At 40.3% G+C, this 21,040-nt stretch overlaps 1 protein-coding gene across 3 annotated transcripts in view; it reads right to left on the reverse strand.

Moving 5' to 3' along the window:
* cntnap2a (contactin associated protein 2a) overlaps positions 1-21,040 on the reverse strand; it is a 338,398-nt gene that overhangs the window by 2,555 nt on the left and 314,803 nt on the right. For all 3 annotated transcript variants that reach the window (XM_071485431.1, XM_071485429.1, XM_071485430.1), the window contains 3 exons: positions 14,750-14,843; positions 3,284-3,568; positions 812-883 (listed from right to left, as the gene is read on the reverse strand). In XM_071485431.1, coding sequence (XP_071341532.1) covers positions 812-883; positions 3,284-3,568; positions 14,750-14,843 — 451 coding nt within the window. The remainder of the gene's footprint in view (positions 1-811; positions 884-3,283; positions 3,569-14,749; positions 14,844-21,040) is intronic.

Consider the following 21,040-nt stretch of genomic DNA (forward strand, 5'->3'; position numbering starts at 1 on the left):
AGTTTTAATCACAGGATTACTGATGATACTTTGCTCTTAACTTTGGTGCAGGGTTTTTTCAGTGTACAGCTGAAAGGATTTTCAACTGTTCTAATAATCGTTTAATTTCTGCAGTCATCTTTTAAAGCAGGCCTGAGGCCTTTCTGTGTAGAGTTTGGATGTTCTCGCTGTGGCTGCGTGGGTTCCCTCCAGGTACTCCGGCTTCCTCCCACAGTCCACAGACATGCACATTAGGTTAATTGGTGACTCTAAATTGCTCGTAGGAGTGAATGGTTGTTTGTCTCTATATGTCAGCTCTGTGATAGACTGGTGTCCTGTCCAGGGTGTACCCCGCCCTCACCCAGTGTCAGCTGGGTTTGGCTCCACACAACCTTGTACGGATAAGAGGTACAGATAATAGATGGATGGATCTTTCAAATATTACAAACTTTCTCTCCTCAAATGTGAGAATTTGTTGCTTTTCTGTGTCATATATGTTGGCAAATGGAATAACTTGTTTTTTTTTCCTCGGACAAAAACAATGAATTTGAATACTATTCAGTATTTAGCCAGTGGTAGTCCACAGGGAATACAATACCACTTCCCAACGATGAAATGACAATGATATCTATATCCTTTTTGCAATAGATAGATTTTTGCCATGGCAGCGGAGGATCAGGTAGACTACTTTTGAAAACAACACATCTGTGCTCTGTACTGATCCACAAGCTGATATTCATGTTATTTTTGAGCATGTACTGTTGTTGCCTCTTGACAGCTCATATACAAATCTGACAAATGCTACTTTCACAAATGTGACAACATTGTGTACCTCCGATGATTGCTGAGTCCCTGTTGACTCCATCAGGAATCACCCTCTCCTCATTAAAGGGGAACTCAGCATCTGGATGCAGAGGGAGAAGAAGGAAGAAAGTCAAACCATACATACTTACATAAAAATGTAAACAGAATAAAGAAATGTTCAACTTATTTTATGTAGCCAGAAGAGCTACACTAGACCAATTTGCACACATTAAAATACCAGACAGATAAATGCATTCCAAGGTCAGGAAAATAACACCATGTCACGCTGCTCTTTTGCACCGGCCTAAAAATAGAGGCTTTGGTGATTTTTCCAAAGTAGAAAGTCACAAGGAATAATTTCATGCAAAACTTTTACTGAATTATAACATCAAAGTTTTGCTGTTTAACACTGAAACAAAAGCAGAACGCACTGTGATGTACTATTGAGGAGCACTGGGACATCACTTGTTTGCTTCTATACTGGCTCCAGCTTTGCTAAATACACACATTAGTCAGTCAACTAAACGTACACATTAGTGTTATCTATAGGGATTGACTAGTGTTGTTTATTTAATGCGTGGCAGCAGTGTTTTAAATATTTCATTAAAGATCCATGACAGGTTAAGAGGTTAATGACAGCTGCTGCTTTGCCCGTCCACTATAGTTCTCTGTCAGCAGCAATTATCTAATTGCTCGGATTCTCCCTGAATAGACTAAAGTGGAGAGTGAATGAGTGAAGAGAGAGATGACAGGTTGAGATGAGTGGAGGAGGTGGTGAAAGATAAAGAGAAGAATTACAAGGAGAAAGATGATATTGTTGAGATGTCTGTCTTATTCCTACTGAGGAGCAGACGTAAACTCTCAGAGTGCATAATCTAAAAATGCGCACAAACAACCTGCACATACACACACACACTCTGACTGCTTTACCCTGCAATGAGCTGTCAGCTATTTCTGCTGCTGAGTGCATAGTCCTCCAGAGGAGGAGGCTGAGAAGGGAAAAGGCGGTGAAAATAGAAAGCAATAGAGGACAGAAGAGCAATAGAGGACTCATTATAGTCTGTCTGTCTGTCTTTAGTCTGCCTGGATGTGTTTGGATATCCTCACACATGAAACAATCAGAGACAAGGGCGGAAAGACGAGAGGAGAGGACCAATAAATTAAAAACTTGAAATGGAAAAACTGAAAGCTAGGAGGATGGGAACTGAAAATCAATGAGGAGTCAGACAGTGGATTATTATAGATGATATCTATAGAAAATGTAAAGCAGAATAAATATTGATCCTTCCTGTGGAAGGATGGCGGAGAGCTGACTGTGAGTTTGGACCTGGAGTCCAGATCAATGGTCTGGATCGATCTCAGAGAGCTCAGCACTCCCAAAGGCACAGTTGGCACTAAGCCTGAGGAAAACGGCTGCATTCAGAATGACACCCTGTAACACTAAACTGCTGTGGAATCTAACATTAGACACAAGAGCACAGAGGTCTGTGTGTGTGTGTGTGTGTGTGTGCGTGTGTGTACATGATCATGTAAGTCCAAAATAGAGCTGGAGTGTGTCACTGGGTATGGGATCAATTACTGTTTGTGTATGTCCACATATGTGTAACAGTGTGCATCTGTATGTCCCTAAATGTGCCAACTTGAGCTGATTCAAACAGAATTAATTTGCAAGTGTCAACTGTGTGTAGTAACTGTAGGATGTCATTAGTTGGGTGCTCATTATTAAATGACTTGTGATTTCCCAGCAGAATGCTGAATGAATACATATTTTACATTCAGTGCCTTAGACGCTGCTGTGTCCCAGTGCTGCCTCTGGCACTGATCATAATTCTAATGTGGAGATACGTGTGGAGCAACGAGGCTGTGAGGCTGTATTCAGGCACAGTGGTGCTTTGAAGTAGATGCTAACATTAGCATGCTAACATGCTCAGTGACAATGTAAACAGGTATAGTGTTTGCAACGGTCACTGTTTTAGTGTGCTGGCATGCTAACATTTGCTAATTGGTGCTAAAATGCAAAGTACAGCATGGGCTAATTTCATGGTAATCTGTCCAATAATGTTTCACTCAAATATTAACCTCATGGTGGTGCTACAGGACAAGTCAGGGGATGACCAAAGTGATTAGGATACATTGTCTATAAACAATAAATGTCTGAATATCCACAAGCTGCTGAGATGTTTCAGTCTGGACCAAAGTGGCAGAGTGATGTTGTAATCCATGCTGCTAGTATGGCCAACAATGCAAACACATACTGTAAAAAGGTCACACTGTGTTATGGCTGGTTGTTTCTCAGTTTGCAGTGTTGTTAATTTGTGTTAAGCTGTGGTTATCAATTTTTTTCTGCCACACAAAAGGGCAGAGTGACACTTAGTGGGTCTGAATTTGACTTTTTCACATAAATGTCAGTCTTTTCTTTCATAAGCATTTTGCATATTATTGGTGAGGAAGAAGGAGTGACTGACAGCAACATCTGAAGTATGTTTAAGGTCATTCTCACCTGTGTTGTCCAGATGCCAGGGATCTGTTGCAGCAGACATTGGTGGGATGGTGAGAGGTGACGCCCCACAGTTGGACTCCACCAATTTTCCTTGGTAAGACACTGGTGATGCGCCTGCAAGTTGTCTGTCCGACTGACTGGCTGTCGGTGTGGCCTGAGCCTGTGTGGCTGTTCTCAGAGCAGACTTGAGCGGGGCGACTCCGTTGAACTGTACTCGTGACAAGCACCCGATGAAGCCTGGGGTGTTGTAACGCTCGATGAGGACCGGGTCTATGTGTCCGGTTTCTGTACAAAGACAGATGCTGGAATCACTGGGTTGTTTTAATGAACACATCCTGTTTGATGAGACTGTCAAACCAGTCTAAGATGACGTTAACTTATGAGGAACCTTGGCCATAGGTTCAGTTGACATTGCAAAGAGTTGGGGAGACAGAGACAAAGAAAGCAGAGAACAGACCAAAGCAACAGGACTTATTACCCGAAACACAAATATATACAAAAGATAAACACACACAGCGTACTCTCTCTGAATGCTCAAGCTTCTACGTGAACGCACATTCACAAACCAAGGTTACACTCTGGTACTGGTAGGCACAAATTTTGCTGATGCACAGACACAGGAAACCAATACCCTGCAAACCTAAAGCTACTGGAGAGAATGTGAATCCGCACAAATGAGGAGTGGACAGAGAGAACGAAGATGAGGAAGATGGAGAGAGCAGAGGAGAAACTTACTCTGACCTCTAATATCAAATCAAAGGATGAATAATGAATTAACACCCCCACAGTGTCTCTGTCTCTCCATCCCTGTTTCACTCTATTCATTCTCCTATTCATTGGATGCTTTAGTAGCATAGGGTTTCATGCAGTATGTTTCTAAAGCAGAAAGCAGCAACATGAGTCTCAGTCTCTGTGGTACAAAGAGAGGAAGACAAGATCAGGCTTCTATAATAGTACTCCATATTCACTGTGGTTTCAATCAACACATGTTGCTTGTTTCTCCCTTTCAGGCTATGGTCGTAATAAGACGAGTCTTTATCATGCCTTTGTCAATACATACGGATGATTCAAGCCCACACAAGATTTTATTTTATACTCTATTTACCAGAGTGACCAACGTGACAAAATGTCCCTTATTTTCCTCTCATGCTTTCAGTAGCTGTTACTCATGTGTCTAATCCATATCTAATACTGATATGAAGTGAAGAAACTATCATCAAATTACTAACAAAAACAAAAGTCAAACAAACAACTAAGTTGAAAAATCGGCTAGGCTGCTTCTAGTTGTCTGCTGTGCTAACACCTGACAGGAGAGTAGGTGAATTACCTGACGTCCGCTTACTGCCACAGCAATCCAGACAAAGTCAGATGTGTCTGTTCAGATTCAGTGATTTTCTGCACCTTTATCTCAATCTCACTGTCTGTTTGTCTGACTCCTTTGATTGCCATCTCTTTATTTTTCAGAGGAAACACAAACACACTCTCACACATTAACCAACGTCTAAACTGCGGCTGGCCCACTAAGCTCAGTCCAGCTGGTGCTATATCCCTGTTCAGTCTGTCAATCACTGTATATTGGCTGCTTGTAGGTTAGACCCAGTATATTTTCCATTGTTGACAAAGACAGTTATTTGGAGCTGATATGGCCTAGGGTATTACTTCTAACCAATTTAAAAGAAGTGTTCAAACATTTTTTGTCTTATTTAAGATCATGTTCAATCATCAAAAATCATTGCTCTGCTAAACATGAAAAACATTGTCTTACATCTCTGAATAAGAGCAGTCTAAAGATGAATTACGCTGGTTTAAGCATTGCAGTTCACAAACACAAAGCACACAAACGCACATAACTGCAGAGGAGATATGAGAGACGTGAAACAGCAGGCAGCAAACAAGATGATAAAAAAATCTCTCCAACACAAACTGCTCAGTCAAGACAGACACACAAACAAACATCTTCAGACACGCTCCACTCTGGCACAAACCTGGACTAAATTCAAATCAGCCAAACGGTCTTCAACACTTGTGCAGGGCTGCAAAAATATCCTACTCCTTCATATGAACTGTGGCTGCGTGAGCAGACACAGCCTGGTTTTAATTTTTACATGCCTGGCTGCTCTGCTGCTACATGACTGCGCCACACCCAGAAGGGACTTTTTGGACAATCCTGCAGCAAAATATGAACAAGGGAGATCTAACTAGAGTACTGCTGTGTGTGTATGTGTGTGTGTGTTTACTTAATGAATCATGTTATGTTAGATGATGGGGTTCTGAGTATCTGGACATGGCTTATAATGTAATTCTCTCTCTTTATTCCATTTTGATGGGTCCAATACAAGTGTGTGTATGTGTGTGTGTGTGTGTTTTTGCACACTATTGATTGTGATGCCAGGAATAGAGCTCAGCGCTGGTCCTTCAATGTATTCATCATCTGACCAGACCTCCTACAGACACTTACATTGTGTGTGTATACTGTGTCTGTGTGTGATGAAAACAATCATTTTGCAGACACCTGATACAGGTTCTGCTGCTTAGTTCTCAGCCAGCACCGCTTTAGTTTCAAGATGAGGTATAAACGCTGCGTTATATTAAAACCCAAATGTGGCTCAGCATCACACCTCTGATGAGGCACGGGCCAACTCCTACAGAAACAAGAAAACTGTGCCTGCTGACCAACACTTCACCACCATGTGCATAACGTGTATATGCAAGTGTACATGAATCATGCATGCACAAGCATATACGTGTGGGTGTGCAGTATACGTGGAGAGGCAGACACACTCAGACAGGAAGGAAAGAAGTGCCTCACAGCTTTACAGTGAGCCCAGTGAGCAGAATTCTGAATACAGCCTTGAATACAGAGTATGAGTATGAATATAAGTCCTCTCTCTCCTGTACGCCTGAACCACTGCTGATCACTGCAGAGGCCTGTGTGTGAATACTAATGGGCTTTCTGTGAGGAGTATAACAAGCTGCTTTGCATACAATGCCAGTGCAGAGACAATCGCCAACAAGCTTCCCTTGTTTCTGATTGTTTTGGGGCCAGTGATTTCACAAGGGAGTGTTCATTACAAACCAGATGATTCCAGTTAAAATAACACCCACGTTCCTCATAAACATCACACACATAATATATAAACTGAGGGCCAGGTTGTCACTGATAAGAGGCCTCAATGGATTTAATGGCATAATATCATTTAGTACTAATGGAAGCACAAGAGGTTGACACAATAACACAGTTGCTATTACTGTCTAATAAAAGTCCATGTATAAGCCCAATTTGTGAATGTTTAATTTATATGAGACTGTATTAGACAGGTGTTGGTTCAGCTTTATGAAATCTTATATGCCATACAGGAAGAAAGGAAGTAATGCTTAAAATAAAATGCAATGGAATACAAGCACAGCACGAGAAGGGCCTAAAATAACTTCAATCAACATGTCTGTTATGGTCTCTCGACAAAAAACTGAACGTTATAAGGTTCATGAGGTGACAAGACCAGTTTTGCAGTTTTCATGGAGAGTGTGGCCAAAAGAACCTGAAATATCACCTTGTTAGAGCCAGTGATCGGATGCTGATCTAAAGGCTTGTTCTTTTACCTGCTCTGGTGGCTTCTAAAGGGGCTTTTCAGACTAATCAATAAAACATGGACAAGTACACACAAACCAACAGCTCTCCATACACTAGAACAGAGACTAATCCATCTGGCTTGAGACTGCAATAATGAAATGTACCATTACATATGATTACAACTAGGCTCTATATTGTGACACACCATGTGCCATATGTGACATCTACAACACACACACACACACTCACACGCAGCAGCGACAAGGTCAGCATGTTGATCAGAAGATTGCACCTCCTGATGGTGTGTCACCAGGGTGACCAATGACATCCCATGAATAATTCAAAAAGTGAGGTAGCACACAAAACTGTGAGGAGAGGTGTGGTGCGAGCAGAGTGGGTAGGGGTGTATTTTGGAGAGGGGTCAGAGGGGGGAGAATTGAAAATTGAAAAAGATGGAGAGAACTGCAGAACTAGTGGGGAGGGAGGGTGTGACTGCCTCACCAAAAAGGACTGGTGGTGGTGGTGGTGGGGGGGGGGTGGGAGGGTGGGGGTGGGGGGGGCACGTGAGAGGAGGACGAGCAGGAGAAAAGACAGAGCAGAGTGTCTCTGTTGTGTGTGTGTGTTTGTGTCTGGGCAAAAAAAAAAAAAAGAGTGGGAAAGAAATGGGGTGACAAGAAGGGTGCTCAAATGGAGGGGCAGAGTAGAGGAGATCAAACACAGTTGCCATGGCAACAAATGGAAGCTGATGTAGGGGGAGGGGGGTGTTAATGAAAGTAAGATGCATTTGAGACACATCAAAAGAATATTAATGTGAAGCCACCTACCACACCCTTTGTACCAGAAAAACAAATGATACATGTTGTAACACACACACACACACACACACACACACACACAGGCATGCATAAATACACATTGGTCACTGGCTGATGTATAACAGAGAGGAACAGAATAAAGGAAAGAGAGAGAGGCAAGCAGAAATTCAAAAAGAAAAAATGAAAGAAAGCAGAAAAACAGATTAAAGAGAAACATAAATAAAAATTAAGTGAGAAAGAGAAAAACTGTGAGTGGATGTGAGACAGACATTTTTCCTGATGCTCCTATACTCTGTGGATTTATTTGTGTTATCTGTATATTTATTATTACAAATGACATTCTTAATGGTTTCCTCTTGAACAATATTGACATTCATGATTTTCATGGTGCAAATATCTTCTTCTTTGCTCATGTCCAGTGTAAAGTTTCATGACAAACCAAAACACTGATGGACCCAACTCCTCCTCCTCTTTGGTCTTTGCTCCTCATACACTTATCAAATAGCATTTTGCTGTAAATGTGGTGATCTCCTCTAAACTGGTGGTAGGACTGTTTTGAATGCATATGAAGGGAACCAAACTGATAATGTACTGCCGTGAACAGAAACATGTAGAGAGCAGGTATGGGGTGGAGAAACAGAGAGTGATGAATTAAGAAAAAGACGGTGAGGGAGGTGGAGAGACATGACAGATAAATGAGATAAGAGCTGCAGCAGATGTGTGACTGTTAGTTTTAGACATGGAAAATAAACCTGCAGTTGCAACACCTACCCATACTTTACACAACACATGCACACACGCAGGTGTTTTCATCACTGCCGCCTCTAGCTTCCTCCAGACTTAACAGAGATGCAGCAACAAGCAGACCAATTACTAATAACACACTATCTGTGAAGGCTCATTTTTCCTGCTGACTCAGATAAACACCAGGTTTCTGTGCAGTTTGCCTGTAATCCAATTAATCATGGGGTTAAATTGAACATCAACAAATGTGACTTCATGATGAAGATGAAAGGCTCTGTTTCTTGAGTTTAGCTGCAAATCCAATTTACATTTTACGATAAAAACCTTGGCATAGTCATGCATATGCAATAACACATACAGATGAAGACACAGGTACCCACACACACACACACATACGTGCACACACGCACACACACACATACAACTGTAGTTACCTATGTGAAGTTTGCGTTAGTGTCTGTGAACAGTTTGGGAGCCAAACCAGCTTCCTCTCTTCTTCCACTCGTTCTTCCTCTCTGCTACGTGAAATCTCTTAACGCGGCACCACATTGGCAAGCATCTCTCTCCCTCTCTTTCTGTCTCTACCTCCCTCCATCCCTCTCGCTCTCTTTCTGCAGTGCAGTCCCACCCCCACTCTGGCACAGCAGCTGGAGAAAACCAGGATCCCGGATCCACACTGGCGTGGATCAGGACTGACCAGTCTAAAGTACAACTAGTGGTAATAGGCAGGGAGGATAGTATGATGTCATCCTTAAACACAGAGACCCAGGCACGTACAGGTGCGGTCATATCGATTAAGAAGACATACTGAGGTCATAGAGATTATACAATTACCACACAGAGATACAGTGCTCTGAGACAGATAAGACAGAAAACTCCTCTGTGCTTTCAGCCTCATTTAACATCATCAGTGCTTTAATCAGAGTCAAGATGTCTGGTGGCACAAAAGACAGGCATCGAACCAGTGACTGCCTGGAAAGAAGGAGACTGATATAACTTCATCCTGACATGCTTCAGACAGTGGTCAGGCAGTGGACTCATCTCTGCTACGTAAAGCTGAGTTTTCAAAAGCAGCAACCCCAAAAGGCATCAGCACCAGGACAGCAGCCTAACAAAATGATTTATTAATGCACTGATGTTTCATGCAATCGCCTCCCTCAGCATACCAAGTGGCATCTGTTCCAGTTGATGTAGAACGGTGAAATGTCGGGTAGTAACAGGCTGTTTAATTGGAGTGAAGTCATGCTCATCATTTTTTAAATAATTAAAAACAGGCAACACATTTCAGGTATGTAGACCCTCTGACAAACTATATGTTAACCATTCAAACTATACACTGTATTTCAAACATGCTTATGTTCAGTTAAAAAAAAAAATGTTCTGGATGAAAGTGGGGAGAGACAAATTGTTCAGTGGACAGATCAAGACATGAAATGACGACATTCATTACTTGTGTGCAGGAAAAACTTTACTTGTACAGGCAGACTGAGAGTTAATGGTTGTTAAAACACAGTAAAAAACTAATTATCTTAATTCATAGGGCTGTTTTCTGTAAGTCTGCAAAGTACTCTACCAAAAAGTTGGGTCACATCATGCCCTGGTGAAAATGACTCCTCACCACATTTGAGAGCCACCGTGTGTTTGAAGAGAGAAAAAAAGCCCAATTTCAAATAAAAGCACATGAAAGTGCACAACCTGAGAGAAGACCACTGAATACAAATAACAGCCTTAAAGCCTGTGTAAAATAATTGGCAGCACCCACAGGGAGTGACATGTTCAAGAGAGGCTAGGGGAATAAAAAATACAAGAGAGAACTCAGAATTTTAGTGAGGTACTGACGCACATGTCCTTTATAACCAACCCTCTGGGCTATAATCATCTGTCTCTGATAGCACTTTCACAGTGTCACTATTTCTATTACTCTCTCTCTGCCTTTGGCTCTGAATCTATTCCGTTAGATAGACACACTCATGTACAGTCCAAGCACACACACACACACACACACACACACACACACACACACACACACACACACACAGAGGCAGATTTGTAGCACTGAGAACTGGGTTGGGAGTGTGCCTGCTGCTCTGGCTGATGTATGACTCATCTCCCCCATCTATTCCACCGGGACACAGAGATCTAAGGAGGACAGACCCATACGCAATACATCAACTCACCCACCCACACACACACTCACACACACACACACACACACACACACACACACACACACGCACACACACACACACACATATGCACGGATGCATGCATGCATGCATGCATAAAAAAAATTAGGACTTTACGTGCATCCCTACATGTATTAATATGGTTTTGTTAAGTACTGATGTAAGGACACAGTTATCTTCAAGCACACACTGCACACTGTTACATTAAGGATCAGACTACAGCAGCATATTAGAATGTGCTGAATCATCCTTGTGCTTCATGATCAATACCAATTTAATACAACTACCCGGGAGCAAACACTGCAAATCTCATGACCCTGAATCTGAGATAGACACTGACAGCTACAACCAGCAGTAACCTGAAAAATGAAGCTAACACAACATTAACAGTACCAAAAGCTGCAGTTCACATGTTTACATCCTGGTAAAATAGCCTCTATAGCTAATTATCACCTTCATGACAACTGTATGAGGGTGAACTTATATAACTTACCTATTTAAATTTTATTAAGGCATAAAGTTATCCATAACTGAGGACATGGTGGTTTTGAGTGACAGGTGGGTGCTGTCACAGTTGGCTAAGGTCTGTGATTAGTTGCTAGCTGCCTGCTCAGCATCACTTTAGCTAATTTGAGTCACTGAATGTGACCTCTCCGCCATGTTTGTGGTGTTGGTGCTTTTTGGAGGATTTCTCATGCAAATATTTGACAAATAAATGTGTTGTTGTGCAGTTAATTGACCAACAGAACGTGAGGAACTCTGTGCACGTGTATTTTGAGGTCAGTGAAATTCTAGCATTGTTTTTTTTATGTTAGCACTAAATAGCAGGTGATGTCTATGCTCACAATACCTGGCTTATTTGCTTAGCATGTTAACTAGCTTATTAGCCAGCAAATGAATGTGTCTCAGGTTAGCCTTCTTGCCACAAATATTAAACAGGCTCTACTCGCACCCCACTCGTTGCCCATTTTTGGATTAGCAAGGAATGAGGTGGAGTCAGGCACCGCCAAGGTGGTGATGACGGAGCAGCCCACTCCGAGCCATCTTTATATATAGTCTATGGCTACAACAAATGAGCTGAATATTGAACATTATACACATATAAAAAACCAAACTGGCATATGTTGACCCCAACATTGTAGTCGGTTCTTATTTTACAAACATTCAACCTTCCCTGATTAGAATTCACCTCAATCTGTATTACAAGTCTTAGGTTTGGCAGGTGTATAAAGGAGGGATGTTACTGTAACAGTTATTTTCATGATCAATGAATCTGATAATTATTTCCTTGATTAATTATTTGGTCTATACAATATCAAAAATAGATGAAAATACCACAGTGAGGTTGCAAATGATCATATTGGAGAATTATAGTGTGTTTGTAGTTTTCCTTTCAAAAATGAATTTCAATAATTAATCAATTATCAAAATAGTTGCTGATAATCCTGTTGATGGTGGGCTTAAATTGGAGAGAAAAATCTCAATACAGATCTGGCTCTTGGGTGACGTTGAGGAAGACACAAGTTTCATGCAGATAGAGGAAGAGTGCACCAAAACTTACACGTATTAGTTATTTTTCCTGCTATACCCCTGTGTGACCTGGACTCTATTGTTTCCTGTTTTATTTTGAAACCATTTTACCTAGGTGTCTGCTATTGCTTTACTTCCTGCCCCAGTGTATTTTCCATTTCTGTGATTACCTGCTCTCTCCAAATGTGTTGGACCTGTGTCTTGTTACTTCTACCCCTGAATTAATGTTGATAAATAGTTGCTATTTGTAACTCCAAGTAGCCTACACCCATGGATGGATGATGAGACAAAGGATCCCCCACTCAGAAAGACACCCAGACAGAAAGAGGATGTAGAAAGACCGCAAACGATGATGGCATTGCATCATTTGTGTCTTTTTTAATTGTTTTAAATCTGGATTTGTATATTTGTGGTCATTTTGCATCTTGTTTTAGTTATTTTACGTCTCATTTTGAATCCTGTTCTGCTTGTCTTTGTGGTTTTTTATCATCACTTTATCAATGCTTTGCGTCTCTGTAGGATTGTTTGATTGAATCACCTACAAAAAATTTAGGAAGCCATTCATCAAGCTAAAAAGCCAACTATCTATTACCTTCTGACTCTGATAGGTGTGGGGCACCAAGGGTGGCCAATCAGGTTTCATCCTCAGCCATCTTTCTGGCATCACCCCTGCTAACAATCAGCAGACTGTTAGGTGATAGAGGAGATGTCACTGTGATCTGTGTGTGTGTGTGTGTGTGTGTGTGTGTTGGTGTTTGCTGTATCAAACACAGAGTCTCTGTCTCCCAGAAATAGAGAATCTGATAGCTCAGCTGTCTGACAGCCTCTCTTGTCTCTGTGGTCCCGACACTGAAGTGGAACAGATCTGATGAGATGAGCAAAATCCAATTTTTTTCCCCCTCTTTTTTCCTCTTTCTCTTTAAAACCCATTATATAATTATCCTTGCTCTGCCCAATTCTTTTATGATGTTTATTACAATATAGAGACTTAATAGTTGAGTCTGTTGATGTGTAAAGTGGAGGGCCACATATGAGGGGATGCCAATATGAGTTGGTTCTGTTTTGCCCTATGACGTGACTTTGTCCTGTGTGCCCTTAAAGTATCCAAACTGTGTTAGTTTGGCAAAGCTAGATGACTGTGTTCTGTGTGTATACATGCATTCCCAGGGGGTCTTGTGGTGTGTGTAGCAGTCGATACTTCTGGCTGGTAAGTGAAGTCAGCCATTACTTCAACCTCACTGACTTTCACAGTACTTGAGGTAGAGGACAAAAGAGAGAGGAGAGGAAGGGAAGAGAAAATAAGAATAGGATGGAACAGAAAAACAGCAAGGTGCAGCAAGGTGCAAGTTAATGAGATGGATTCTTTCACAGGTAAATTATAAGTAATCAAAGAAGCTAATAAAACCGACCAAAATCGAGCCATAAACCACTGCTACCACTTAGGAGAAGCTAAATAGGTTAAGGTAATTGGCTACTGATAATTAGGGTAATTATGGTGATCAAATGCTAAGGTACTGGGGAAAATTATGTGGGGATTTCTTAAGACCTACAGCCTTAATAAGTCCAGAGGTAAAAATACTGATGCACAGGATTATGAGTCACAATTTAATCAATGTCAGCACTGCGGTGCCAGTATTTCCTTTGCGTAATGTGTCAAAATAGTGGCTTACTAACATCAAAAGGTTTGGTGTGATGATCAAATACTGTGGGAAATCTGGAGAGTTTAATACTCAGCAACCAAATACCAAGGTCATTTTAATGATATAAGAGACAGTTTCCACCCCAGATTTCATAACCTTATCAGCCACAAATGTGCATGGACATCCATATAGGTAGAGATGGATGCAGCTGGGATTAGTTTCTGCACCAATAACCTTTAGCAGTCCTCTGGCATTCTCTAGTGGACTTCATGTGTAATTACAGCCTCTAATCTACTGAGCAGCAGAGGGGGAGATGGTCTTTGTGTGTATCTGGATATCTGTGAATTAATTAAACTCCTGATGTGCTTTAACCGTTAATTAATGTTCATACATATATGTTTGTGTTTTAAGGACCCATTGAAAAATGAGACGGTTTATCTTTGCAGGAAATAACAGAAATAGAATAGATTATAATGGTCACATACAAAGAATATACAGCTCAACACATACATACAGAACAGAAAAATGTTTACAGCTGAATAGCTGGTCCAGGCTTTTACTTCTGGACAGGAGCAATGAAAACCAACATGACCCTGTGATAGAGGGACTTGTTTCACCCAAGTGGATTAATTTGTAGCACCAGTTGTTATATTAATAAAATACCTAATAAATAAAATACATATTTAACTTTCCTGAAAGCAATAGCATCTGTCAGACTCTTATTATTAATAATAATTAAATAATTCACAGTTAAAATGATCACCAGAAAGATCAGACATAAACAGTCAAAGAGCTTCTAAAAAGAATGATGATAGACTGGGGTCGGATTGGTATGAGCTGATTTACAAAAAGATAAATGTGGCAGAAAATATATATGATCACAATATTTGCACATAGTGACTATTTGTGCAGTTTGAAAGTGGTTGAAAAAGTGTAAATTCCTACAGAGCTGTGAGAAGAAATGATTCAGACACACTTACCATAGACTTTACCCAAGAACAGTGTCTTGACCAGGTTGAACTGTGTGTCTGAGGCGTCTGGGAGGGTGTAGCTGACTGGGGGGTAGTGATCCAACTGAAACAGTGGGAGAGAGAGAAAATCTATTAGAATCTGCATTTTAAAAAGAGTCAGAGCCTAAAACTAATGTTAACAGCATTGTAAAAAGACCCAGACTAGCACATTAGGCAGAGTATAGAAGAAGATGATGAAGAAGAATTGGTAATTCATTGCTGCCAAGGATTGCAAAACTATTACACAGCTTAAGCAAAAGCTCAATGGCTCCCTCTTGTGGTTTTAAAATGCCCAGAACGCTCCAAATAACCACTCACTTAACAAACCCTCATCACTCCCATGAATCATGATCAAAGACAGTTCATATGAATTTACTTTTATCATCTCTTTCTTACGACAGTCTTTCTTACAATCATTTCACATGTGAGTGATACTAAATGTGTTTTAAGAAATGAAGAAATGTTTTATAACAAAAGTTTTTCACAGTTTACATTGTGTCCAGAGGGTTGAAGTTGTATGGAAAAACGCTACAAACAATAAACTGAAAATCTAGTTTGAAAATCAAGTTTTAAAATGTGCCATTTAAATTATTATCTTTCTCTGATCATTCTCTATAAACTTTGAGAAAAGGCATGAAAATCCTCATACTAAGTGGTGTTTATCAAATCTCCCGATTCAAAATATCAACCAGAAAATCCTGAATATAGGACAACTGCTCCGAAAGCACATTTGACACTATCATGGTTGCTCATAGAAATCACAGCAGACCAAACGATTAAAACCTTTTGTTCATAAAGCTGTTAATTCTTTTTTTCCTTTTAGTTTAGTCAAGCTAGTCAGAGCTGAATGTAACCTGAAAAGTGATCTTCCATAATGATCCTGTACACAAACAGCTCTTCGCCACGACTAGAGATAAATGATCACACATTAATTAACAATATGCCATTCCTGAAGTCTGTGGTGGGTTCAAAGCCCAGACAACTTAACAGAAAAAGAGAACCAGCAGCATGTTTACAAAGAACATCAGTGGAAGCTTGAGAGCAGAGAGGGTGATGGAGGCAGGGAATACATGACTTTAATATCCCTGCAACATAATTAACTTGTTATTGCTGTTTCACTGAAGTTTCTAATTAGCTTGAAGGCTGCAGTTGGCGCTACTGAAGAGAAGCGTTTCGACCCCACAAATTAGTTTCTGTGTGTTCCAGATATAAAAGATCTTCCTTCCTTCCCTCTCTCTGCACACAGGAGAACTGGATCTCAGCATACATCAGTCTGCAGAACGCACACCAACTGCCCCAGCCAGAGAAAGGGAGGTTGATTGAAAACAATGACTTTTGGTACTGCGTGTTTTACTGGAAATTTGTTCCACTGATGTGCTGAATAGCTGTCGTGGCCTGTTAGCTGGGAGCTGAGCTGGACTGTCACTAAAGGGCTGAGAGCTATTTGTATGTGTGTGTAGTTGTTCTTGTTTACAGGTTTGAATCAGTAGAGTCCTCTCATATAGAAAATTCTCTCTACCCCTCCAGAGTATTTTCTCCCTCTCGCTCTCTACACACATGCAAACACACACGCAGCGTATCCTAATTTGATTCATTCCTAAAGCCTGGTCTCAGTGGAGCATTGTGTGGGTTTTGTTTTCCACAGTGACTGGAGGGTGGGATAATGGGGAACAATTAAATTGCGCTCAGCTTATTTACTTTTATCTGAGAAAACAAATTGGCTGCACAGCCAGGGAGGGCGGTCTGAGTCTCGAAACCCCACAAAAAGGTCCGCAGAGGCAGACAACCGGGGAAGAAACCTCATTTTACCAAACTTTGTCAATTACAACTGCAATTATTGGGATCCTTTCCCTTTACACTGAGCCATTTAGACAACACAATTTTCTCCTCGAAGCGCTATTGGCGCCTCTTAGGTTACATAAAACTTACATAAGCAAAGTAATCAGGGGTTAGATAAAGAGAAACTTAACAATGGGTGAAATCTATTTCCCTGACTATATGCTCAAAAAGAATCTAATTTAGCCAATGTGCTGTATATATTCAAAGTCATTTACACTACACTGAGAACTTTTTGCTTTAGTGGCGACTCTGTTCCCTTAATGATATCTGGAGGAGGAGCAAAGTGCAAACAAATGCTAATTTCCTTTGTTCGCTTGAATAAATAGTTTAACATTATTATCAAGTGAATTACTGAATGACTGTCTTGTCCCATTGGCCAGCCATTCACACCACTATTACCAACCACAGAAGCACCTATCAGTGAAGAGGAGAGGAGAGAGGAGAGACGTGTGATGCCTGAGGGGACTCCTCACTTTCATCTCTAAACCCTCACACTGTGCGAGAGGTTGAGAGAAAGCAAAAGTCAGAGATAGAGAGATGGGAACTTATTTTGATCTTGCCTTGGTATGCCTTTGATAGTGGGTTTTCCTGACGAGACACTTACACACTCCTTAAAAATCAAACACTTGCTTCTTGCACTGCACTCTGTATGCCTGCACATAGATTTCAGCAGGTATTTGTGTGCACATGTAAATCCACAGCTTGAAGAAAGCCCCAGGATTATAAAGGGGTTAGATAAGATAAATACACAAAAGTGATATTTGTTATCATATTTTCTCGGTCCTTTTTTAAAAAAATCTGGAGACGACATCTGTTTTCTTTCAACCTTCTCCTCGCTCTGACTCATATTCTGTCTTTTTCTTTTGTTCTCCATTTCTCTCCTGTTCCCTTTTCACTCAGATTCCCATTACTTCATGCCTATTTGTCTTCTCACTTGTTCTCTGCCATGTCTTTAAACTAAACAGTCGCTTGTCTAAATGCCTTTAAGATTTGCAGCCTGATAGCAGAGAAGTGAGACCTCCGCAGCCTCAGGTAAACACTCGACTCCCTCTTTTACCCTGGAAATTGAATTTGATCCACTGGCGGGCTGACTTTTATTGCATCTGACTCATATCACTGCCTCTCACTCATGTTGTTATATCTCAGATGAAAGCAGCTGCAACAAGGCCTCTGATGAGCATGTAAGCAAAATAATAATGGGGTGGTTAAATTACAAATGCTGATGGAAGGTTGTAACAAAATTGGCATTTTAGGCTTTAATGCATAATGCAATAATGTCCAATCCAGTTTCAAATGGAGTGTACACTTTATCTTAGATATTTCCTTTTGAACATTCAAAATACATTATTTAAACACTTCAGCATTCAGGTAAAGTTCTGACTTTGTAAATGATGTTATACTGAAGCTCTGGCTAATGGTCACATTATAGAAAAGGTCTGGAGAACCATGCAGATGTTTTGGAATATCATTTAAACCTGCACTAAATTTTCGGCTATTTAAAGACAGCAGAAATAAGTTGCACCCACAAAACTGGCATATTACAACCCTTTAAGTTAATATAGTGAACCTGTCAGATATCAAGCAACATTAGCAGTAATTTGGAGTAGTGTTGGGTGCTGACGTACATGGGGTGTATCACCGTGGACTTTTTCTGTCTCAAGCCACACCTCAGGCTGGGTATCATTTTCAATGTCAGTACTGATACCGATACTTCCATATGTAGGATTGAGACTGAGGGATGTGGGATTCCACAAATTGGGATTGAGAATGTGTAGTTTGTGTCCACCTGATCTGAACTGCAGAGTCGAGTGATGATTCTCAACCCCTTAATATACAAGCAGTGATTATAGCTACTTTACTATTTTTGAATTAGCACATCGTGTGGCAGACAGAGGTGCTCAGTACATATACAAACAAATCTCTGACAGCGAATCTTGGAACTGAACTGACTTTACCAAATCACCATTGATACTGAATGAATCAGTAGCTTTTAGCAGCAGAGCTCGTCATTCCTGAGAGCGTGCTGTTATCAGCTCAGCCATAATCCACGGTACGTTACTTCCCTGTTGCAAACCTATTAAAAGACCACGAAACTGGCAGAAATAGTGATAATCTGATAACTAGTTTTGTATTGAACTGAATGTTATAGCTTGGACTGGCAACAGACTGAATTGATCCTGAACAGTGTGATCACAATGATTGATTTGTGCCTTTGACCACTGATGCATTCATTTACTGATGTAAGTACTGAGGTGCATTTGAACAGTGATGTGACTGTTTAACTTGTGAAAAGAACTACGTTGTCAGTGACTGTGAATTTTTGAATTAAACAGAATGACATGATTCAAATTGATAAGGTGATTTGTGATTTCTAGCTTGAGTGGCAGAACATGCCCTTTCTTCCTGAATCTAGGCCTGTTGGTACACAATAAAATTATTATTTTTTTTATTAATATGGTTCAGCTACCTGTGGTATGTTGCTTTATTCGTGACTCATGGCGTTGTGTCATGATAAAAGGCTGTTTGATAATTAGCATCTTTTTTTATGCAATATTTGCAGCTGATAACACCTGTTGGTGCTGCCCACTCACTGCTGAGACCTGCTCAGTGTTTCTGTTGTTGTTGTCCAAAGCAGAATTAATCCTGTTTCTCGTGTCTCATTAATGTGAGTGTGAGTATAGTGGTTGCCTGCTCAAAATAAATAAACTATTACTAAAAGCCCTCAGGGATGTGTGAGAAGTTAGATGGTGGGAGGTATGAAGAGAAGTGGGGTGGACAGATGAATTTAAATAATTTTTGTAGTGTAGCAGTGTGAAGCCTGTGCAGTGAGTTGACCTGACAAAATCTCATTTGTGCATGCATGTCTGTTGGTATGCATGTCCACATCTGTTTATGGGTGGATATTAAGTGCATGTTTGTACCTTGAAAAAAACCCCGAGGCAGTCAAGCAACATGAAAAAGTTTTACTCATCAAAGTTATCTTCATTAGCACACCTTCAGGCTTTACTTTTCATGCCCTATCTATAAACATCATCTATTTTCACTCTGTATCCTCCCCCACAGTTCCCTTACTGATTTCTTTTATTCTTAAATCCAAATTACCACATCATGTCCATCAGTGCTCCTCTTAATTCTCTTAACGCTCTCTAATGTGTAAGTGCTGTGCGTATCATTGTGTGACAAAGAGATTCAAAGGATTGTTATTTAGAGTACAGCTTGGGCACATGGGGAGTGGGAAATTGGGGATATGCATTTGATAGTTAATAGTTCAGTCACACACTGCACACTGGGCTGAACGTCGATATCTCCAACCTAGACATAACTAAGCTGCAATCAAGTATGTGTGTGAGTGATGAGCGAAGAATCTTGCAGTTGCTCCAATCACTTTCTGTGCCAGTAAAAAGGGATGTGTTATGTTCAAGTGCTCCCAGCGGAGTGATCAGCAGCTGCAGGTCGTGATTTGTTCAGAAAATGAGAATGATTTCCATTGGATGTTTTAGTTTAATTTTCTTGCTGTCAGAATTTTTCACTGTAGTGTGTGAATGTAGGTAATGAGATTCCAGTATGGATGAGGTTATTGCTCCATGTACATTTGGTGAGAGAGAGAGAGAAATAAAAACTTACAGTATGTAGAAGAGGAGGTGCAATGATTATTTGGTTTGCTAGTATAGTGTGATTCATTCTGGGCGACATTTTATTGCACCTTAATGAAAGGAACAGTAAAGGGGCTTTAATGGACCTGTACTTATCACGTTAGGGAGTCACATCTTGATCACACAACCAATAAAATATTCACTGTCTATTATGCATTATATGCATTAATTTCATCTTATGTCCTAAGACGAATGCAAACAGAATTTATATTCTTTATATGCATACTTTCTAATGTGGACATATAGTGATTGGTTGTTTTTTTATTCTTGTTTATTTAATTGTTCCTTTATATTCCTTTTTCATGTTACATGCTGTTGAAACATTCTGTTTTCTCATTTATATCTCTTAAAAAAAATAAAGAATTCTTTATTTTAAAGTTTTAAGGTGCCCCCTTTTCTCTGCCAGGATTCTTAAAATAGAGGTGATGAAGAACTGGACCAAATTGTGGCTACAAATAACCATAAGTGTCACCATAATATACCATGAATAAGATGATAGTGCAGATAAGATGAAATTTCATCGATGCCAACAGGGAAATTACTGGTTGTGTCAGTGTAAGTATTACAATCCTTAGAGAATAAATAGTGCAGAATGTAAGCAAATAGTTGGAATATTAATAACAAGTTTATACAAAATTATACAAATGAAGCTCTCCACACAGTTCAGCAGTTTTTGTAAGTGTGCAGAAATAATACACATTACATGATCTGCAACCATGGCATTCAAAGTATAAATTCTACAGGAGGACATGCATAAGCAAACTGTTTA

Source organism: Trachinotus anak, unplaced genomic scaffold (genome assembly GCF_046630095.1).
Source record: "Trachinotus anak isolate AG129_WGS33_773 ecotype Australia unplaced genomic scaffold, CSIRO_AGI_Tana_v1 ptg000009l, whole genome shotgun sequence".
In the NCBI taxonomy this organism is placed as follows: Eukaryota; Metazoa; Chordata; class Actinopteri; order Carangiformes; family Carangidae; genus Trachinotus; species Trachinotus anak.